General features: G+C 36.7%; 1 protein-coding gene across 4 annotated transcripts in view; it reads right to left on the bottom strand.

Annotated features, from left to right (window-relative positions):
• Positions 1 to 23513, bottom strand: part of TOPBP1 (DNA topoisomerase II binding protein 1) — a 62626-nt gene extending 39113 nt beyond the window's left edge. Inside the window, exons 1-12 of one of the 4 annotated variants that reach the window (XM_040480224.1) lie at positions 23351 to 23513; positions 22632 to 22722; positions 20946 to 21080; positions 19351 to 19494; positions 18520 to 18701; positions 17206 to 17402; positions 16143 to 16322; positions 15287 to 15456; positions 13029 to 13192; positions 12632 to 12879; positions 2491 to 2807; positions 1645 to 1817 (exon numbers count right to left, since the gene is read on the bottom strand). In XM_040480224.1, the coding sequence (XP_040336158.1) occupies positions 1645 to 1817; positions 2491 to 2807; positions 12632 to 12879; positions 13029 to 13192; positions 15287 to 15456; positions 16143 to 16322; positions 17206 to 17402; positions 18520 to 18701; positions 19351 to 19494; positions 20946 to 21080; positions 22632 to 22715 (1994 nt within the window). In that variant the 5' untranslated portion in view covers positions 22716 to 22722; positions 23351 to 23513. Of the gene's footprint in view, positions 1 to 1644; positions 1818 to 2490; positions 2808 to 12631; positions 12880 to 13028; positions 13193 to 15286; positions 15457 to 16142; positions 16323 to 17205; positions 17403 to 18519; positions 18702 to 19350; positions 19495 to 20302; positions 20468 to 20945; positions 21081 to 22631; positions 22723 to 23350 lie in introns of those variants that run through there. The other 3 variants (XM_040480225.1, XM_040480227.1, XM_040480226.1) reach the window with 3 other exon arrangements.
• Between the last annotated feature and the right edge of the window lie 692 nt (positions 23514 to 24205).

Raw genomic sequence — 24205 nt, forward strand, 5'->3', positions numbered from 1 at the left:
AGGAAAGGAAAGGAAAGGAAAGGAAAGGAAAGGAAGAAAGAAAGAAAGAAAGAAAGAAAGAAAGAAAGAAAGAAAGAAAGAAAGAAAGAAAGAAAGAAAAAAGAGCTGGTTTCCTAGCATCTTTCAACATGACCAATTAGCTTTCTTTGGTGTCATTATAAAGTCTTCATTTAATATTATTTGAAGTGTTTGCATCCACTGCCATTATGATCTCTGGTGACACATAAATTTTCCTGTCTTTGGCCAGCGGAGGTCCTTTGCACACAACTTCCTTAGTAGTCCTTGCTATCTGGTCTGACAATATTCCAGACTTACTGGCACCTTTTGTGAACTTAATCATTTCTTTACATTTTAATTTCTTTTAGTGGGAAATGGTATTTTTAACATCACAATCTAGGCACTGGAATTGCTTATTACCATTCGGTTGATAATGATTTCTAGGTATATAAATGGTTTTGAATTCCTCTTGGAACCAAGAGTTATGAAAAACAGTTCTAAAATGTCCAGTTAATAAGATCTTTTCATTTTCTATTTCTACTACTCATTTCTAATCTTTTTGCACTGTGATTAGAGAATATGGTCTGTGCTCTTTCTAGTTTAGGAAATTTACTGAGGTTTTCTTTGTGGCCAATTTCACAGGCAATGTTTATAAGTGTTCCACAGGCACTGGAAAAGGTATATTCACTTTTTCAGGATAGGGGACTATGCTACTGAAATCTAGATCTTTCCCTGTTTTCTATTTGACCTGTCATGAAGTAAAAGATGAGAGTTAAAGTCTCCTACAAGTCATGTATTCCTGTTGATTCCACCTCCTATCTCCTAAGTTTTGTCTTATGCATGACAGTCATGTTCTTTGTGGTGTGTGTGGGTGTGTGTGTGAGTGTAAATAAAACCTTCAGTGTAAATAGCTCTTTACTTACGGTGCTATTCTTTTTCTTATTTAACACCTTTTTAATTGAACCCAAACTTGTCTGGCATTAGAACTGCAACTCCTTCTTTCTTTTTGTTTGCATTTCTTTGACATACCTTTGCCCATCTTTTTTTTTTTTTCTGAGATGTTCTCAAATCAATTTGTTTTAGGTATGTCTCCTGTTTAAAATCATTTTAAGTGTTGCTTCAAGATCTAACCTAAAAGAATTTTTTAAAAAAATTTCTTCTTATTTTTGAGAGACAAAAGAACTTTTAATATAAAAGTTTAGTCCATTTACATTTACCATATATATAACAGTTTGGTACTTCCTTTTAAAACAGCCACCACTTAAAGTTCACTTAGGGGTTGGGCTCACATGGATTTTGGAAGTAACTTTTAAGGTTTTTTTTTTTCCCTTCCCAAGAATTACTGAAAAAGAATCAATCATCCATATGGTACATGGAAGGGAATAATGCTTAGATGTGTAATATTCAATAACAGCCCTTGTATCAGCTTTAGATTTTCCCTTTCCTGGTAGGTAAGCATTAATGCCCGTGATCTTAACATCTGCCAGGAATCCATCTAGTAACCCTGAACCATCACGCAGGTACACTACATAATTCCTATAAATATTATAAAGACACTCAGCCTAATTCCAATTTGAATATTCACCAATTAAGTCAAAAGCATAAAAAGTACACCATGATAGTAGGTGTGTGAAAAATACCTCATACCTTGCTCCAAGGCGTTTTGCTAAGAATATCAACGAATCTTTTTCGGCTCCTGCACACTGGCTGAATGAAATAACACAATCCTCTAAAGGAGTCATTCCTGCCATTACTGAGACTGGCATGAAGAGAGGATTTGACTTCGGATCAACTAAAGTCTGATAGTCTATGCAAGTTACCTTTTAAAAACAAGAGAAACAATAACAGCAACCTGAAATGAGCAACCAGTGGTTAATACTGGGTTAGTTACAACAGTAATTTTAGTTTAGATGAAAAGCAATTTTACTTTAATATAACCTTGTGCATGCTCATTCTCAATATATTCCAAATTATGATTAAAAAAAATCAAATTGTATAGGATATTAAGATCAGTCAGGTTTATCACCAAAATTAGGAAATATTGCTTTAAATTTAATGTCTTCCAAAGTATTAGTTTATAAATTTTTTTAATTCTTGTAAACTTAAAAAAAAAATGGTGAAGTTACCAGTGTTCAGCCAGTAACAAGCAACAATACAAAAGTGCCTGTCATGCTTTGGTTGTGAGAAAACAGGGAAGACTGAACCAGTACAAGATGACCTGGAATAACTGTCTTAGAAGGAAAGCTGCTCTTGTGGCCCCAAGGAAACAATAAGCTCTACTCTACCAGGACCAGGACCAAGAAGCTTGCACATTTTCAGATCTTAGAATTTCTTTTGCTAAAAGCAAAATCTAAACTGCTCAAACATAAATACCAATATACCTAAACTGCACTGCACTGCCTAGGAAATACACATGAACACTTCCGGCATCTGACATCCTTCGCATCTGACATCCTTCCACACTACATTTCAACTACTCCAGGGTTTTCTTACCAGCCACGTATTTGTAACGACTTCTCCTACAGTTGCTTCTACTTCACACCCCAGCAGAGGAACCACAGCATAATCAGCAACAATTCTGCTCTGAAGGGAGACAACTTTTCCAGCATTTTCTCTTATGACGTTTGCAATATTAGATTCATTTTCACTACTAAAACCCACAACAAGGAAACTCTTTTGGCTAAATAAACCTTCTTCAGTAATTGTAGAAGCGTCAGGATGGCAATGAGTGACAGAAGACTGGTTTTCTTCTTTCAGGGAAATATGAGTACAGTCATTAAAGGGCTCAACTTCAGACTTGGCAGCTTCAACTGAAAGAGACAAAGAAATGTATTCTACCAGATACAAAGGTAACAGGGAGCCTGAGAATTGTGACCACACTTAAAAAAAAATTAAGGCTCAGTAAGTACACAATGAAGAAAAGATATGAACCCATCCTCTTGGTTACCAAGAGTATTGTCACTATTTCCACCTTCGGAATGATAACAGCAATCATGTTACTGTTCTAAATGTTCTTACTATACTAGAAACTCCGAATTAGTTGAAAATTTTGAAGCTCCAGTAACTGGGTCTATCTCAGTTCCAAAACTTGTTTTAATAATTCACAACAGAATTGAGAAAATATCATTAAGGAAAAAACAGAAGTAAACTCCTAAAATTTCCATATTAAAATTGCAGCTACTTAGCTACTATATGGATTTAAGAGAACTGATTAAGAACCCAAGCAAATGGTCTCAACTATTTCATTTTAGAATCAAGTTTGCTTATAGATGGGTAGGAAAAAAAACAAAACAGGTGTATAAAAACATAAATGTCAGAAACTAAAAAAATAATACCTAATATACAATAAACATTGTCAAATCAAGGCTAAAAGTTTAAAAGGGCAAAACTCGGTAAGGTTTTTAGAAACCCTAGTGGTGCTATGTACAGGGATTGGCAAACTACAGGTTAGGGGTCAAACTGGGCTCACAGACTGTGAGTTAAAAATGGTTTTTAGGGGCACCTGGGTGGCTCAGGCGGTTAAGCATCTGACTTCGGCTCAGGTAATGATCTCATGGTTCGCAGGTTCAAGCCCCATGTCAGGCTCTGTGCCGACAGCTCAGAGCCTGGAAATTGCTTCAAAGTCTGTGTCTCCCTCTCTCTCTGCCCTTTCCCTGCTCATGCTCTGTCTCTCTCTCTCTCTCAAAAATAAACATTAAAAAAAAAAAAGAATGGTTTTTGCATTTTTAAATGGTTGTAAAAACATAATCAAAACAAAATAAAATACATACAGAGACAGAATGTGACTGACAAAGCCTATAGTATTTACCATCCTGTCCTTTACAAGACAAGTTTGCCACTGCTTTATGGGATCTCAACAAGCCTGGAAGCTATTCACGGATTCTTCATTTATTCATGTACATGTAAAGCACATACATGTAATTAGTGCTCGTGACACTATGAGGTTGATAATACTAGTATATCTATAGCCTTTCTTCAAGAGGAATCTCAGGATTAAAGAAGTTAAGTAATGTGCCTAAAGTCATACAGTTAACTGCAGAAATGATATATAAATCAAAGGCTGTCTGACTTCAGAACCCATAACACTGTTACAGTGCCACCTTCTCATTTCTATCCTCATCTCCAACAGATATTAACACTGTAATTTTTAAACTATTGCCATATAAAATAAAACTTAATAAATAAAATTTTCCTACTTCATACAAGTATTTAGATTACTCTTATTCATACTCTGAAGAAGCACAGTTTTATCTAGAACATTTACTGATCAATACATCAGGAGACTCTTTGAACTTCAGATTCATTATATAAAGAAAAAGGGTTAATAGTGTATTTATAATTTTAGAGATAGGTGAGGATGAATAAGCTTAGAAGGAAACAAAGGTGATATGATACACAAAGGCAATATGAAAATAGAAAATATCCTGGAAAGTAATGTTTAAAATAGCTATTCTTGGGGCGCCTGGGTGGCGCAGTCAGTTAAGCGTCCAACTTCAGCCAGGTCACGATCTCGCGCTCCGTGAGTTCGAGCCCCGTGTCGGGCTCTGGGCTGATGGCTCAGAGCCTGGAGCCTGTTTCCGATTCTGTGTCTCCCTCTCTCTCTGCTCCTCCCCCGTTCATGCTCTGTCTCTCTCTGTCCCAAAAATAAATAAACGTTGAAAAAAAAAAATTAAAAAAAAAAAAATAGCTATTCTTTTTACTTTTTTAATTTAAATTCAAGTTAGTTAATATATAGCATAGTATTCGTTTCAGGAATAGAATTTAGTGCTTCATCACTTACATATGACGCCTAGTGCTCATCTGAACAAGTGTCCTCCTTAATGCCTGTCAACCATTTCGCCCATCCCTCCACACACCTCCCTCCATCAACTCTCAGTTTGTTCTATTTAGAGTCTCTTACGGTTTGCCTCTCTGTTTTAAAATAGCTATTTTTAATATAAAAGACTTTTTTGCATTTATAATTATTTTATAATCACATCTAGAAGGGAAAAGAAACAACTTTGTTTGATATCTATATCCTGCTGGTGAAATGGAAGATGGAAACCATGTGGAATTTTATTTTATTATTTTTAATTTACATCCAAGTTAGTTAGCATATAGTGCAACAATGATTTCAGGAATACATTCCTTAAAACCCCTCAGCCATTTAGCCCATCCCCCCTCCCACAACCCCTCCAGTAACCCTCTGTTTGTTCTCCATATTTAAGAGTTTCTTATGTTTTGTCCCCCTCCCTGTGTTTATGTTATTTTGCTTTCCTTCCCTTGTGTTCATCTGTTCTGTGTCTTAAAGTCCTCACAGGAGTGAAGTCATATGATATTTGTCTTTCTCTGACTAATTTCGCTTAGCATAATACCCTCTAGTTCCATCCACGTAGTTGCACCATGTGGAATTTTAAACTAATACATAAAAACAAACTGGCAATACTAAGTTCTTATAAGCTGCAAGTAAAACCCTAAAGTTATGAAGAGACTCAGAATAAATTAGCATGATCTACAGCGGTCCTTTCCATTTATTTGAACAGAATCCTTCTTTCCATCAGATCTCGTTTAGGAGCCCAATAAACACATCTTGATAAACCTAATACTAAGTAAGCACTCTCAAAAATAATTTTGCTTTAACTATAAAGAACTTGATTACATTCTAAGGAGCTTGGGGATTCTGTCAGGTTCACTATCATTAAACCCTTCCAAAGTAGGTAGACCACTAACTGCCAGAGAAAGGAAGATTTGAGAAACTAATCACTTGATTCCACCACGTACCCTTGGCTGAAGGATAATGCATAAAACTGCTGAGTCAGTCTGCGGCTTTTTTATGCCAAAACATCCTAGAAAATTGAGGATCTCCTGACATAATGTACTACTAAAGCATAAGCAAATAGTCTGACAAAAAACAATTTTTCAATATACCATTAACAGAAATAGTGTGGGGGGGAAAAACTGGACTGGTAACGAGGAAAGAAATTAAATGAGTAATTAAAAAAGTCCCAACAAACAAAAGCCCCAGATGAGATAGCTTCACAGGTGAGTTCTACTAAATATTTAAAGAAAAGAGAATACCTATTCTTTTTAAACTATGCCAAAAAATAGAAGAGGAAGGACACGTTCGGAATTCATTCTATGAGCCAGCATTATCCTGATACCAAAACCAGATAAAGACACCACTAAAAAAAAAAAAAAAAAACCATAAGCCAAATAACCCTGATAAGTATGGATGCAAAATCTTCAATAAAATATCAGCAAACCAAATTCAACAATACATTCAAAAATCTTTCACCATAATCAAGTGGGATTTATTCCTGGCATGCAAGGATGGTTCAATATTCGCAAATCAATCAACATATCACATCAACAAGAGAAAGGATGAAAACCATACAATCATTTCAATAGACACAGAAACATTCGACAAAGTACAACCACCACTGATGGAAAAAACTCTCAACAAAGTACGTCTAGAGGGAACATACCTCAACATAATAAAGGCCATATATGAACAACACTCAGCTAATGTCATCCTTAATGGGGAAAAACTAAGAACTTTCCCCCAAAGGTCAGGAACAAGACAAGGGTGTCAACTCTCATCACTTTCATTCAACACAGTACTGGAAGTCCTAGTCACAGCAATCAGATGATAAAAAGGAATAAAAGGCATCCAAATCAGTAAAGAAGTATTAAAACTTTTACTGTCTGCCAATGACATGATACTATATATAGAAAACCTGAAAGAATCCACCAAAAAATACTAGAACTGAGAAACAGATTCAGTAAAGTTGCAGGACACAAAATCAGCATACAGAAATCTGTTGCATTTCTATACACCAGTAACAAAGCAGCACAAAGAGAAATTAAGAAAACAGTACTATTTAATAAGATATCTAGGAATAAGTAATAATAATAGAAGAATAAATCTAACCAAAAAGGTGCAAGACCTGTACTCCAAAAACTGTAAAACACTCATTAAAGAAACTGAAGACAACACAAAGAAATGGAAAGACATTCCACCCTGATGGACTAGAAGAACAAACATTGTTAAAATGTCTATACTACCCAAAGCAGTCTACACATTTAATGCAATTCCCATCAAAATACCAACAGCATTTTTCACACAACTAGAACAACTCTAAAATGTATATGGAACCACAAAAGACCCCAAAAAGCCAACACAATCCTGAAAAAGAAAAGCAAAAGCTGGAGGTATCACAATTCTAGTCTTCAAGTTATATTACAAAGCTATAGTCATCAAGACAGTATGGCACTGGCACAAAAACAGACACACAGGTCAGTGGAACAGAATAGAAAATCCAGAAATAAACCCACGATTACGTGGTTAATTAATCTTTGACAAAGCAGGAAGTAATATCCAATGGGAAAAAGACAGTCTCTTCAACAAATGGTGTGGGAAAACTTGACGGCAATGTGCAAAAGAATGAAATTGGACCACTTTCTTACATCATACACAAAAATGGATTAAAGACCTAAATGTGAGACCTGAAATGATAAAATTCCTAGAAAAGAACACAGACGGTAACCTCTTTGACACTGGCCATAGCAACTTCTTTCTAGATAGGTCTCCTGAGGCAAGAGAAACAAAAGCAAAAATAAACTATTGGAATATTACATCAAAATAAAAGCTTCTGCAGAGAAGAAAACAATCAACAAAACTAAAAGGCAGCCTACAAAATGGGAGGATATTTTGCAAATACCTTTCCAGTAAAGGGTTAGTATCCAAAATATATAAAGAACTTCTACAACTCAACACCCAAAAAGCAAGAAATCCAATTAAAAAATGGGCAGACGATATGAACAGTCATTTCTTTAAAGAAAGCATCCAGATGGCCAAAAGACACATGAAGAGATGCTCACTATCACTCATCATCAGGGAAATGCAAATCAAAACTGCAATGTGCTATCACCTCACATGTCAGAAAGGCTAAAATCAAAAACACTAGAAACAAATGTCAGTGAGCATGTGGAGAAAAGGGAACCCTCATGCACTGTTGGTGGGAATGCAAACTGGTGGAGCCATTGTAGAAAACAGTAGGGAGTTTCCTCAAAAAGTTAAAAATAGAACTACCCTATGATCAGCAATCACACTACTAGGTATTTGCCCAAAGGATATAAGAGCACTAATTCAAAGGGATACCAGAGCCCCTATGCTGATAGCAGCATTATTTACAACAGACAAGATATGGAAGCAGCTCAAGTGTCCAGTGAATGATGAATGGATAAAGAAGATGTAGCGTGTTCATGTGTGTGCGTGCACACACACACACACACACATGCACACACGCACACAATGGAGTATTATCCAGCTATCAAAAAGAAGGAAATCTTGCCATTTGCAATGACATGGATGAAGCTACAGAATATAATGCTAAGCAAAGTAAGTCACTGAGAGAAAGGCAAATACCATATAATTTCACTCATATGTGGAATTTAAGAAAGAAAACAAACAGACAAAAAGAAAAAAAAATAAGAGACAGGGGTGCCTGGGTGGCTCAGTCGGTTACGGCTCCAACTCTTGATTTGGTTCAGGTCATGATCTGTGAGTTTGAGCCCTGGGTCAGGCTCTGCTTGGGATTCTCTCCCTCTTCCTCTCTCTGCCCCTCCCCTCCCTGCTCGTGCTCTCTCTCTCAAAATAAATAAACTTAAAATTAAGACAAATCAAGAAACAGATTCTTAATTATAGAGAACTGGTGTTTACAAGAGGGGTGGTGAATCAGCAGGATGGGTAAAACAGGTAACTGGGATTAAGGAGTGCACCAGGTGATATACGGACTTGTCCAATCACTATACTGCATACATGAAACTAGTATAACACAGTATGTTAACTCACTGGAATTAAAGCTAAAAAAGAAAAAGATAAAATGCTGCAAATTCCCTTCTAGAAATATGATAGGCTAGACATGCAAAACCCTCTCATTAAAAGCACTTGAAAATATAGAATAAAATATTAAAGGCATCAGTACAAATGCAGAGCTGAATTTGCAAGAAAGCAAGAAATCAAGGACTGAAAATGAAGTAGTATCATGAATCCAGAGCACTGAGTGGTTACTAAAACTAATGGTTACCCTGAATCTATTTTTCCAGAAACTTAGATTCTCAGAATTCAGGAACATCACGTGGAGGGAAACAACTTAAGCCTTTGGTCTCACACAAACTAGAGGTGGGGCGGAGTACACAATGAGTAAACAAACCCAGAAACCCTAAAGGGAAATGTCTAGTTACAATGCAGACCAAAATCAATCAAACAACAACAAAAAACCTACCCTGCAAAGGAGATGACAAATACACTTGATTTTGGCTTTGGGTCAAGGGGGAAAAAACATCTCTCCTGAGAATTTGTTATCATAGGCTGGGTCCTCAAAGTAGGGGAAGAGTACAAATTCACACTAGCCTGGTGGTCCAAAAAACATCCAGCCAATAAACTGAGACGTGTCCTGAGTTGGAAAACCCTTAGACTTCTGGCAGATTTAAATATGAACCCTTTCTAGAGGAACAAACCCTCACCTTCAAGCTTCTTAGAATTTCCAGAGGCCTGGGGCGCCTGGGTGGCGCAGTCGGTTAAGCGTCCGACTAGCCAGGTCACGATCTCGCGGTCCGTGAGTTCGAGCTCCGCGTCAGGCTCTGGGCTGATGGCTCAGAGCCTGGAGCCTGCTTCCGATTCTGTGTCTCCCTCTCTCTCTGCCCCTCCCCCGTTCATGCTCTGTCTCTCTCTGTCCCAAAAATAAATAAACGATGAAAAAAAAAAATTAAAAAAAAAAAAAAAAAAGAATTTCCAGAGGCCTAATGAGTTTATAATATCACAAAGACATGAAGAAACTAGGCAGCATTAACAATACAGAGAACTACTTCTCCCCTCCATTCATAATACTGCAGTATGTTTAATGTGTTTCAAGAAATAATTAATAAGACATGAATACAGAATAAGATTATTAACAGAACTTTTAGGAACTGAAAAAAATAATTATTGAAATAAAAAATTTAATGGATGGGTTAAACACATTAGGCAATAGCTAAACAGAGAAACAGTGATGTGAAAGGAAATCCTGAATAAATTACACATAATAAATCACAGAAAGACAAAAAGATGAAATCAGAAGGGCAGGTTAAGTGATCCATACACAGACTAATGGCAGTTAGAAAATATAGAGTGGTGAAGAAGCAATATTCAAAGTGATAATAGATGAAAAATGTTTTACAATGAAGTAAAAAGACAAACAAAACCCCCCCACTAATCCTTAATTTAGAAAGCACAATGAATTGCAAGTAGGACAAGTACATGGTAAAACTCTAGGATGCAAGAAATAAAAGGAGATATTAAAAAGGCCAGAAAAAAAGAAAAAGACTTCCTACAAAAGAATAACAATTAGACTGAATGACTTCTTGTCCACCAGCCACAGAAAGAGGACAATGAAATAACATCTCCCAAGAGCTCATCTCCCATGAGCTCTGTCTAGGACTGTATTCAGAGCAGAACTATTTTTTAAGGCAAAGGCAAAATAAAGACATTAACAGAAACTGAAGGAATTTCTAAAGGATATATTTTATAGGAGGAAAGAAAGTGATTCCAGAGGAGAGGTCTCAGATGCCAACAAGGAATGGGAAGGAAAGAAATCGCTAAATATGTTGATAAATCAAAACAAATATGGGCCACATGAAACAATAAGTATCTAATTGTGAGATTTAAAAAGACAATGAAAATACTAGCCCAAATCACATAAATTGAGTGTACTAGTGAGTGTGTGTAGAGGGGTGTGATTAGCAAGATGTTGAAGATAGTGTTATAAAGTTTTTGTACTTAAGATGAAGATCAGGGGCGCCTGGGTGGCTCAGTCGGTTAAGCGTCCAACTTCAGCTCAGGTCATGATCACACGGTTTGTGAGTTGGAGCCCCGCGTTGGGCTGTGTGCTGACAGCTTGGAGCTTGGAGCCTGCAGCCTAATTCTGACTCTGTGTCTCCCTCTCTCCGCCCCTCCCCTGCTCATGCTCTGTCTCTCTCTCTCTCTCCCAAAAATAAATAAAAACATTAAAAAAAAAAAAAAAGATGAAGATCAAAATACTGATTAACTTTAGATTTCAAGTTATGATGCACCTTTAAGTTCCAAGGGTAATCACTGAAAATAAAAACAGATCTAACTCCTACATTAGAAGAAGGAAGACAGAGAGTTGGGAGACTGAGGTAAAGAGGGGGCAAGCTCAAGCTACCCAAAAGAAGGCAAAAATTTTAAACAAAGAAGCATAGAAAAATGAAACAAACAAAAAACACAAAATAAGATGGCATAAAACAATAAAAATAGATCACAAGTAACAATAAAAGAAAACTGACCAAATTTGCAGTTAAGAAAACAAGTCAATCACACTAAATGAATACTCACACGAGGCACAGATAGTTGTATTAATATCAAACAGATTTTAAGGATAAAAATTAGGAAAATGAGGACCATCATGTAAAACATCAAGATATATTAAAAAATTGTATCTGACAGAACTACATGGAGAAACTGTCAAAGCCACCATTATGGTGGTGGAGTTTAACATCTCTATTTCATTAATTCAGATACAGCAGACAAAACATGGTATCATATGCATGTATAGAAACCTCCACGCAATCACAGAGGCATCGTTAAGAACAATCTCAGCCGTACTGTTTGCACCGGCAAAAAAAAGACACAATATAAATGTCTATAGGTGGGAAAATGGATACAATGTGGTGTATTCACAACCAGTTACTTGGATTAGATAAATATCTCTCATGGTTGGAGGAGAATAGCAAAAAAGTACTTACCATATGTCATTTATATAAGTTAAAATACACACAAATTAAAGAGTATATACATTGCAAACATATACACATGTAAACTATAAGGAAAATGGGGAGACTTACAGCAGGCTTTTGGTATAGTGGAATATTCTATTTCTTTTATACCTAGGTAGTAGCATATGGTTATGCATCACATTATTCTTCATATCTTTCTCAATGTACTAAATATTTCACAGTAACTTAAAAAAAATTTTTTTTGCATTTATTTATTTTTGAGAGACAAAGAGTACAGTGGGGGAGGGGCAGAGAGAGAGGGAGACACAGAATCTGAAGCAGGCTCCAGGCTCTGAGCTGTCAGCACAGAGCCCGACATGGGGCTCAAACTCACAAACTGAGATCATGACCTGAGCTGAAGTCGGACACTCAACCGACTGAGCCACCCAGGCGCCCCTCACAGTAACTTTTTCTTAAAAAAGAAGAAATGCTGCTCACAACTCTTCACTGGCAGTTTTCCTTCCCATTCTGAGAAGATTACATACAGAGGTCACAGTTCACAGTGCAGCACTGTATGCATTAAAGATCACAACAACCAAGTAAGAGGTAATTAATTACAAGTTTAAAATAAAAATTCATGCTGTTACTAACTCACACAAAGTGATGCTGGTATATAAAACAGATCAAAGTGGAGATAGTTGAAGAGAGGAGGAGGTCAGAGGGTTCAGCACCTCTTGGCCTTGCCTGCTTACAAAAAGTAACAAACGTAAAACATTAAGAAAAAGGTTTAACTTAAAATCTAGAAAACCTGGTAGAAATCACATATGATGCATTCCTCTTCTAAATTTATGACTGTAAATACTAATCAACTATTTCTTACCCGCTGTTGTGTTATTATTTACATACTGAGAGAGGAGATCTTCATCAGCTTGCTCATGTTTTCCATCAGGAGTAGAGTCCTTCTTGGAGGAGCTGTTGTTCTTTTTTAAAGGGGCTGTTTGACTTTCAGGTTTATCCGAAACTGGAATTTCCACTGGTTGGTAGTTAGCATGGATATATGGCTCTTCAGGAAGTATATAACCTTTACTAAAACACTCTAGCAACCATTTTGCTCCCACTACATGAGGCCTACAAAAATAGTACATAATTATATATTAGTTCAAACTATAAAGACCATCATCCCACTTGCCATGCTGTTTCCAAAACCGCATGGATATGCAATTTTAAGAAAAATCATTACAGAGTAGAAAATGCATTGATATAAAAACTGACAAAACCTGTGAGCCGATTTATCCCAAAACTGCTTCAATTCATCATCATAATCTCCCACAATAACATGAGTTACATCTTCATTGAGCTGATTAAAACGAACTCCACCTCCACTGTTAATAAGCCTTCTCAGTTTATCTAGCTTTCTGCCACTAAAACCGCAAAGATATATCTGCAAAGAAAGAAAATATCTACTTTAGATTAATGCATTGAAGATGGCTTATTTCTCTCAACAGAAAAAGAATTATTAAAAAAATATATATCTAAATCCATTGTGTATAAATAAGACAACTCATGTACATTTAAAATACATTAAGAATGGAATGTATTCTGAAACTTGGATTTTTTTTTTTTAACAATTCTGAAATTTTTACTATTACTTCTTCACAGTTCTATAGCATCATCATCCTTCACAGTAGACACCTTATATGTATTTTAAGGCTTTAATAAAATAGAAGCTAGAATTCAATTATCTTCTGAATATTAGTGCACAGCAATGTCTAAAATGCCGGTAGCTTCTTAATTATTGAATATCTTACTATTTGTAAATTTTAGATTATAGAAATAAACTGGAGTTTATATGTCTGAGTTCAGGAAACCTGGGTTTAAATTTTGGCTCAGCTGTCAATAATTAATTACATGACCATGGTAAGTTACTCAGGCTCTTTAAATCAATTTTCTTACCCGTAAATTAAGATACCTTTTACACAGAGTTGATTACACAAGATAATTTAAGTCAAGCTGAGGATCGTGCTTTGACAATAATACATATGCAAAAATTTATTTTTAACTATCAGTATGTATGTATTGAAACCAATTTAATAAATATAAAAATCGTTTTCATCTCTATTTTACGTGTCTTTAAAAAAATTTCTTAAATGACAAATCTATTCCTAACTGCATTTATATCCCAAATTAAATAACCTCCATTAGAATATATTTGAACAAAAATGAGGAATCATGATTTCTGTCACATAAATTTCCTATAAGAATAATTAAAAGTCATATCCAGAATTGGCAGGGTCTAGGATAAAAAAGATTATACAAGATACTCTCTGTTCTGCTAATACAATGGTAAGTTTTTATTAGTTTTTTAATGTTTATTCATTTTTGAGAGACAGAGACAGACCATGAAAGGGGGAGGGCAGAAGGGGAGAGGGAGACAGAGAATCCAAAGCAGACTCTAGGCTCTGAGCTGTCAGCACAGAGCCCGACATGGGGCTCGAACTCACAAGCTGTGCGATCATGACCTGAGCCGAAGTTGGACGCTTAACCAACTAAGCCACCCAGGAGCCCCATAAATTGGTAAGTTTTATAAGTTTAGAAGGATAAGGTAATTTGCCCAATTTCCTCTCAACAATAAAACAGGGTTACATCTTTGCTATTGAGAATTAATGTATAGCCTATTCACTCTACAAGTAGAAAAATTATATATATGTATTTCTTAAAGTTTATTTATTTTTAGAGTGCACATGCGAGTGGGGAAGGGGCAGAAAGAGAGGAGAAAGACAAAACCATGCTGACAGCATGGAGCCTGAGGCAGGGCTGGATCCCATAAGTGTCAAGAGGTTGACACTTAACCGACTGAGCCACCCAGGCACCTCTACAAGTAGAAATATATTAAATAAGTATTCAGCTCTAGGAGATAAATAGCATAGGATGTTTTCATCAAGGCACTTATAAAACAGTTACTCATACATTAAAAAATTAAGTAACCCAAGGGACATTAAACAAAGCAGCGGGTCTAATGGAATATAGGACCCTGGAATAAAGCCTAGGAATATAGGCTTTGGAGTAGATGGCTGTCTACTTAATGTCTGTGTGATTCTGAACAAGAATTTTAATCTGCTAAGCCTCAGTCTCAGGGTAATACTCATTTTAGATTTGTGGGAATTAAATGAGATTATATACAACATATTAACAACATGCACAGTCTAACATGTTAGAAACACTTATTAAGTGACAGTTATAAATAAAAATCCATTAAGTGGTTCAGAAACTAAGTGGTCTCAAAACAGAGTAAAAAGATTACTAGTTAGGATGGTTCAGAATTGAATAAAAACTTTGAAAGCTACAAATGAAGGCACATCCCAGGCAGAGGGACCCTGATAGTTAAAGGACAGATATGGCCTAATGTTTGCCTCTGCTTAGCTAGGGTGAAGGTTTACGTAGACAAGGAGCAAGCCCAACTCTGAGGTGTCTTCACAGTTAGGCTAGTAGCACTGATGTATATTATCACTGCAAGTATTACATGATAAAGACATACCCGACAACCATCTAGTAAATCTTCAGGTGCTTGAAATGCACTGACATCCAGATTTTCTAGATTTTCAAGTGTAGGCTCCACTTTGCTATTAAGAACTGAATTACATATCGATTCATTTATGCAACTTGCATTGATGTTGGAAATATGGCTGACATCCGAAAGAGTACGACCTACATATCAAACAAAGATGTAGAAATTTATGGAGATAAAAATGTGATTACCTACTTCCCTATAGATTAACTTTTCTTATACACAAAGGGCTGTGAACAATTTTCAAAGTAAGAATCAAATGTTTTTACTGAAGTCTTGGTGGCCAAGTGAGAAGGGAAAATGAAACTAACTTTCACATCTTTTTCAAATAAAAATAAATTTAGTATATTTTAATAGTGGCTTGCTTCCATTAAAAATCTGAAGTTGCTGGCTGTAGGGTCCAGGAAAGAAAAAAGCATAATATCTGATAAATTGCCAACATGGCACCTATAAGATAGAAATGATTTTAAATTTTACATGAATACAGATGGTCTATAACAACTGCAGCAAACTAATAAAAATGTATTACTATCTGAACATCAGTCAAGTTCTGAAAAATTCTTTTAAGTCTTTAATAGTATTCTTGATTTCTTTAATCATCTTTTGCATTCAATCAGAAAAAGAAAAAAATACATTCATTATAAAAAGAAATACCAGGAGTTCTGGACTAATTTTCATACAATTTAGTTATTATACAATTATGCCTGGGAGCATATCAAGAAAGAATGACATTCCTTACTATGTCTAACTGATTGTATTTACAAATCAATTCTTACATAGAAAACTGTTAAAAATGACTGTTTACTTTAATCCCACTGAGACTTACTATCAACTGTGTTGATCTGGCCAGTAGGAGTTGAAGTATCAGGTACAGTCTTTGTTTCCAGTCGAGGCTCTGTCTTGTATATGGATTCATCCTGACAAAAACCTTTGTCAACACTGTCAAAAAACCACTGTGTGGTCACACAGTGTACATTCCATTTCTTGGCACATTCATATTTTTGACCTATTATGTTTATTAAGAAACAGAAAGAGAAATGTAACCATTAAAATCTATCTCTGTAGAAATATTCACAGTATTATAGGTTATGGGGAAAAACTCACCTGAAACAAAATTAAAGTTACCACTTCTTACTTTCAAACAGTATGCTATACAGTATATTAAAAAATAATATTTTAAGTTATTACCCAACTATATTTTCCATGTGTTGTGTAAATACACATGCCATATAAGGGGGTTTAATCTCTTAAAATTGAGTATTTTATGGGGTGCATGGGTGGCTCAGTCAGTTGAGAGTCTGACTCCAGATTTAGGCTCAGGTCATAATCTCAGTTTGTGGGTTCGAGCCCCATGCTGGGTTCTGTGCTAACAGCACAGAGCCTGCTTGGGATTCTCTCCCTCTCCCACTCCACTGCTCATGCTCTCTCTTGCTCTCTCTCTCAAAATAAATAACATTTAAAAAAAATAAAATAAAACTGAGGAATAAATGTGGGGTAACTGAAATGGTAATGCATTTTCTTCTTTTAACTGCCTCATGTGCTGCAAGGTATATCTGCAGGTTACAACTTGTAGTTCATCTAATAAAGCTGATTTGTTCAATTAAAAACTAAGCCAAGCCTTTTGTCATTAGAAAGAAATGTAATTTAGCTACATTAGCCCTTTTTTTATTCATCCAAATTTCTTGTCCTGCAAGTTTTTTTAATGATCTGAATAAACCTGGATAGTCATGTAATTTTTACACAGATTGTGAACCAAACTCTCTTTGTAAGATTTCAGGGGAAAAAAATATACCAGATTTGTAACATATCAGAAGGAAAAGCTATTCTGTAAACATCTTCCAATGTTAAATACTAGAGAAAATTCTGTACCTTTTTGCATATAGTTTTACCTTTCGGTTCTTGCACAATGAGGTGTGTACATTCATTCATTTTCAGTTGTCCCATGTATTGACCTCCATGCTTAACTGTGAGTCGCTGAATTGCCTTTCTTTCTGAGCCACACAAGCCAGTCACACAGATTGTGCAACCAAGAAAAATAGGACACTTGAAGTCTTCCATGTTTATATCAGTATATCTGGCTATTTTTCTGGGGAAAGTAAGTAACAAGGAAAAAATAAACATTTTAATATACTAGTTTAAAACTTACCAGAATAAGAATGACAACAGAAATCATTAAGGCTTTCCTCATTTTTTTAGGATTTTAATCATTTTTAAGGGAAACTGACAAACATGCAAAATTACACTAATTGCTCATCTAGCTCAACACTACGTCACTAATGAAAAGTAATACTTCAGATAGAGTTTCTCAAATAAAACTGTTTTGAGGGAAAATATATTTCATTAACTCTTTAAATCCATGCCAAAGTGGTGTGTTTTCCAAAATTTTAGGTCTGAAATACCTACAAACTCAAAACTATCTTGGTTGCCTACCAGAAAAGGAGACTTTTTTTCCTTCCCTTATACCATATGGATAATATGCAAGGATTTTTAGTTGAATACCAACAAAAATATCATTACCATTTTGTTTCCATGCAAGACAGACATGCTGGGAACGCAGGTTCCGATGCGGAGACATGTTTAGGATGTGTTGGACAGTGCTGAGAGGAAGACTGGAAAAGTGCCTATTCCTAAGGTCTATGAAGGCAAGCATGTATCCTGCTTTGCTCACTAAGTATATCTAACGCCTAAGCTCAGGCCAGGTACGTAAACTGAGCTTGATTAACATTTGCTGAAGGACCACAACTTAGTCAATGGCTTACATATGTTTACATTCAACTTTACACAGGCCGACATCTTTGGGAGGGAATACAATTGCCAAAATGGTAATTCACTCTCCATCTTAATATATGGGCAGAGTAGTGGAAGGGTAATGCAACTTAAGAGTGACAATTGCTACAGTGATCATCTCAACTATTTTACAAGCATTTACTGCTGCTAACAATTTTATCATCAAAGCATTTCTTACCTTGAAGCTAGTATTAAATCAATAGCCTATTCTACCTATTAACTAATACCTTGATAATAAGAGCCTGCAGATTCTGCTCTCTTGTTTTCACTGAAGGGTAAGAACCCCACTTTTTGTCCCTGAATAACAAATCCCGAAAGAACAACATAAAACCTCCCCTATAAAAACCCACAATAGGCCAAAATGATCACATGTATCATTTTTTTTAATCTAGAACACATCTAAATGTCTTTCTTACTTCTCTTGTGACTTCTCCCAAAGTGTTTCAATCCAAGAAGGAAGCAAAATAGGTTTCTTTAGGTTTGCAGCAACTAAATATTTTTTGCTGCCAACTTCTCCTGCAATAAGGTGAGTTACTGATATATTAAGATCTCTGTATACGCGTCCACCCATCATTTGTACATATTTATGAACTTCTTCCTATAAACCCAAAAGAAAATATGTTAATACTAAAGCAAACATTATCTCTGCCATTTTTAATACAAAGACTCATAAATATCTTTTGTTGTTGTTAGCTTTAAGGCACAAATGTTTCTTACCACTATAAAGTTAAATAATCAAATTACTTTTTGTATAAAGATAAATATGAAATATAAATTCAAAAATAATTACCTTCACACATTATTTTCCTATATTTGTTTCTTTCAACTCCATGAGTTTATTTCTTTTAAATATAAATTTTATACATTACATATAAAAATACGTATTTTTATCTCTTAGAAAGCATTATCAAAGCATTTCTTACCTTGGAGCTAATGCTAAACCCATAGCCCGTTCTACCTGTCAACATTTTTTTATAAGATCGACCATCTACAGTGGAAAAAATATGACTCAAACTCTAACTCATCAACTGCAGAAAGGAAAAAGGGAGTTTTCTTTCAAGTAGTCAGTTTTCAATTAAACAGATGCTACTGTATTCGTCAAAATAGAAAAGACTGTACACTGTTGTATACTGACTTTGTGTAAGCCATGAACACCAACTACAAAGTCTTTCAAAGTGTCTCGTACACAGTGGAAGATTAAGTGTGGAGATATATATATATTGGTCATGATTTTCCTCAACACTTACCCTTTTGTCTTTTTCCAGGCTTGTACAAGATACAGTTACATCAGACATAACCATATTAAAAACTGGATGTTCGGCTCTTGGGACACATCGCTGGTGGTGCATACAAAATATGACTACTTGAGGGCCAACAATTCTGCAGCCAAGCTATAAAAAGAGGGAGAAAGTTTAGTATGTAGGAAAAGACGTCCTGTATTATGAAATTACATTTTGTAATATTTACCAATTATTTACAGAAGGTGATGACCACTGCAGAAAAATCACCAAATTGTTATAAGAAAAATTATTTAATTTCTTAGGGACACAACACACTAAATAAACACACATGCAAATCAAACAATGCAGTCTATCAAAAGAAATAAGCTTCAAGAGCCACATCAGTCAAAGTTGTCACCAAATTTTAATCTCTAAAACAAACATAGCCTTAATGATAGGGTGTATGAGTAACAGTCTTATGCTATAATAATTAGGAAATATCCATTATATACTTTTTAAATGAAGTACCCAGCCAACCAAGCAGTTTAAAATAATAAGAGCCTCACTGATCCCCTTCTAAAATACCTACACCGTCACACACACAAAAAATAATCCTAGGCAGTTTCTACATCTGCGTTTAAACACTTTGTCTTCAACTCAATGTCTTTCCAAGATGCACAAAGACTTCTCTATGGTATTACAGATTGCTAAAAAAGTGACCTTTCATTTCATTGATAAATGAGTTAACAAAAGTGACAGTCTTGTTCAACATCAGCACATTCAAGCCAGAACTAAAAAGTCTGTGGGTGATTTAAATCATGACTGATTTAAAGATCTAAAAGGCATATGATTACTGCTATCTTTTTGTTCAGCCATAGGAAAAGTGAATTTTTAATGCTATTGATTCTATCTGACAAGGAATGTTATTTCCAAAAGGAGGGTAAGACCAACAATGCTTTTGGCAAAGGTGGGCACAGACCTTCCATAAATTGTGCAGATACTGCATCTACCTACTCTTCTATGTTTTCTTCTCCTTCAAACAAGAATCACTTCTTTGTTATCTGCATGGAATTACAGCCAGTTTACTTTTATTTCAATGCTTCTCTCTTGTCCAGACACCAAAAAAGTAATGAGTCAGTAGACTCTGGAAATCAACAAAAAGAAATAAGATGGCTCATTGGTATATTGCAATACTCATCTCCAAAATGCTTCTTTCTTAGCATATAATGTTTCAGACCCTGAACAAGGTACAGGTACTAAAATTCAGTGTGTAAGAGCACAAAGGAAAGACAGTAAGTAACCAAGAGTTACGTTGAGATCTCTTCCTATCTTTACTGAAAATTTTGCAATCAAACTGAGTTTAAGTACAGAACTCCATCACTAAAATGTTTCATTACTATAGAGTTCACTTAAACTAAATGAAATTAAATCTTCTAAAATACAAAAGCCTATTGTAACATTATTAGCCTTTAAAAGTATTATTCTAGTCTCCTAAAACCAAAGGATTCCTCTATATTCATAATCTGCATAATATTTCATGGTCGATAAAGAATTTATATCCACTGAAGCAAAAACAAAATGAAAATCAGACTACAGAAGGAACACACTAAAAGTTGGCAAACCTTTTTGAGGTGATCAAAGACATTGCCACTAAATGGGTCACAGATATAAAGTGACCTATCATTCTCCTTCATGTTTAATGCCTCTTCTTCTGTAATAATCTGAAGATATTCTTCTGATTGGAACTCTTTTATTGACTGAAAGAAAAAATGAAAGAATGCACCTGAAATTTTTCTCCTCTATTTAAGTCCTATAAATTTTACCTTCAAAATCCATCTACAATCCAATCTTTTTCCCTTTGAAAGCTACCATCATCTCTCCCCTCGACCTCTGCAGAAGCTTCCAAAGTGGTTCCTTCTCTCTTCCTTGCCCTAAATCTATTCACCAGATAGCAGCTAGTAATCTTTCACAATACAAATCAGGTGATGAGTCTGGGCCCCTGCCTATCTCCCCATTATTACCTTCTACCTCTCATCTCTCTTGCTTACTCTTCTCTAGCCTCCTGCTTTCTTGCTGAGCCTGGAACAAGCTAAGCATGACCTCATTAGAGGTTTTGCTCTTGTTCCCACTACCTGGAATATTCTTCTTCCAGGTCTTTACCTGACTTGATCCGGCACTTCAATCAGATATGCTGAAATGAAAAAGCAAAAGTCTTTACAATGGCCCTCAAGGCCTTTTACATGACCTCTTTACTCTTACTCTCTAAAGCACCCCTTAATATTCTTCCCCCATCCCTTGTTCACTACACTATAGCCACATTAATGTTGGACAGACACTCCCAAGTACTTTCTCAGGGGCCTGTGTATAGTTGTTCTCCCTGCCTGAAAGCTTCACCCCAGACATACACATGGTTAACTATCTCAACTCCTTCAACTGCACTCAATTATCATCTTCTCCATAAAGCCTTCACTGATCATACTCCACTTAAAATTGTAACTTCCCTCCTCCCCCAGCAAACATCCTCTAGAACCCCTTAACCTGTTTTACTCTTTTCTCTTCCCATAGCACTTAGCACCTTGTAACATATAGAGTTTACTCATTTATCCTGCCTGATTTATGTCTAGTTCCTCCTGCTAAAATAGAATGTAAGCTCTGAGAGAGCATGGACCTTTGCCTGTTGTGATCACTGATGTATCCCAAGTACTAGAACAGTCCTTAACAGGTCATGACACTCAATAATTATTTGCTGAATGAACTTGAGAGAAAAACCTGCTACAATAATGCTTCTTAAACTTTAATATACACAGTAATCACACTGAAGATCTTGTTAAAATGCAGGTGCTAACTGGGAAGTCTCAGTTGGGCCCAATGTTCTGCATTTCCAACTCTACTAATGCTACTGGGGTCTGTGAGTAGCAAGGCTCTACAAAACCCCCTACATCTTCCCATATTACACTGTACACAATGAAACATAGTTTTAACGCCAAAAAATTAAGTGTAACCAGTACACAACAGATTCATATTTCTTCAACACACAAAGGTCTACTCTGATTAGTACACATAGAAAGAAATGTAATTTCCAAGAATAGCAGGTGTGTTACTTTCAATAAAAATGTCCTAATAGACTTATGCTCTCCAAAATACACAATGTTTACATCAACCCCAAAATATGTATCACATCTATATTAATACAGACTACAGTAAAACCTCAAAAGTAACTAAGACATAAGAAGCCCAATAAATCAAAAACACTAAAAAGGAGAAAATGAATTCTGAGCATCAAACAAGGCGTTTTCAAGCACCCTTACCTCAAGAGCTTTAAAAAAACATTCGGTATTGTCTGAAGACTTTAAAAACTTCACAAGAAACGGTTCTTTGTCATTTCTGGACATTTTTGAACTGTCAAAATAAGGGAGCCATTAACAAGGACAAAAACACATCCCGTATGAAGTTAAACGTTAACAGCAGCTATTTTTCTGTGCCGACAACAACTCCCAAGGTTAGAGATGCTGGCTTTGCCCAGGAATTCGTTTACTAGTTTCTAAGAAACGCTAGAATGTGGGTAAAGTCGAGAAAAAAAAGTGACAACAACAATCCATGCAAATCAGAAAACGACATTAATGTCCCTAAATTGACTACACTCAGGGCTTTTGTTATGGGGCTCTAAGACCCCTAAGCCCATGGGGCATTCAGTTGAGCTTAGCTTAAAGATACACAAAACGAAACTGTCCACGACCCTCGAGGTTTGTTCACTCCTCAGTAAACGGACTTCAATATATAAACGGAAAGCCGGTTAGCAAGGTCATGCCCCTAGAAGGCCGAATGCTCTTGCTCGCCAGCTCCCAGAGAAAGGCCCGACTCTAGGTTCAACCGCAGTCACGTCCTCTCCGGCGTCAAAGCCTCACCCGCCGGTCCGAGGGCCATTTACACGGACGGGGGAAACGAGGGCCCTAAGGCCAGGGGAAGTGTAGCGACCCCCCAATCAGGGTGAGGAAGGAGCTGGGTCCTCTCTCCGTGCCTCCCTCACCTCGGTGGAGCCTGGAGGTCTTCGGGCGGCGAGTTAGGGTGCACGTGGCCCGCAAGACGGTGGCTGGGGTCGGGCGCCACCCCGGCGCACACCCGCCGCACCCGGCGGCGCCCCCGACCCGAAGCAAACGTAAAACCCGGAAATTGCTGAGGCCGCGAACCGACTTTCGCGCCAACCGCGCGGAGGCGCCCGCCTCTTCCGGCGGAAGTGAGCCCGTCCGCAGTTGCGGGAGGAGGGCGGAGATGTCAAAAGTCGCGGTGGCGGCGGGTTTAGTGCTATTGCAAGCTGGCTTAGGGGTTACGAGGGCTTAGGGCTTTGGGGGGGGGGGGGGGGGGGGCGGGGGGCACGGGGCGCTAAGCTCCCCTGGGAGTTGGCAAGCTGCTCACGGGAATACCTGGCACATCGAAAAATAAAACCCTGGGGAAAAAAGAGTTTCCTTAATCAGTATTTTACACCTGCCGTATGCCAGGCAGTGCGCGTAAAACCATACAGTATGGTTCAAAACAACTCTATGAGGCAAATAGTGGTATCTCCGTTTTACAGATGTGAAAACTGAAGCTTAGCTAAGTTAAATGATGTAAGGTCACACAGTAAGTGGTAGAATTAAAACTGCAGCCAAGTCTTTTTGATTCCACAGATAGGGTCCTTTTCTCTCCAATGTTGGTGGAATAGAAGCACCACCTACCATAGCCAAATGACCTGAAGGGAAGAAAGATGTCAGGATGACTTAAACTACACACCTAGTGCGAAGGGATATGCACCCCTCCCCTCTGCCCCCCCTTCAATTAATGTCTCACTTTTTCTGTAACTCCCTGAGTGTTGGGGATATTCTGGGGTGGGCCCTAATGTTCAAAT

This window comes from Herpailurus yagouaroundi, unplaced genomic scaffold (assembly GCF_014898765.1).
Source record: "Herpailurus yagouaroundi ecotype Mexico unplaced genomic scaffold, PumYag 159, whole genome shotgun sequence".
Taxonomy (NCBI): Eukaryota; Metazoa; Chordata; class Mammalia; order Carnivora; family Felidae; genus Herpailurus; species Herpailurus yagouaroundi.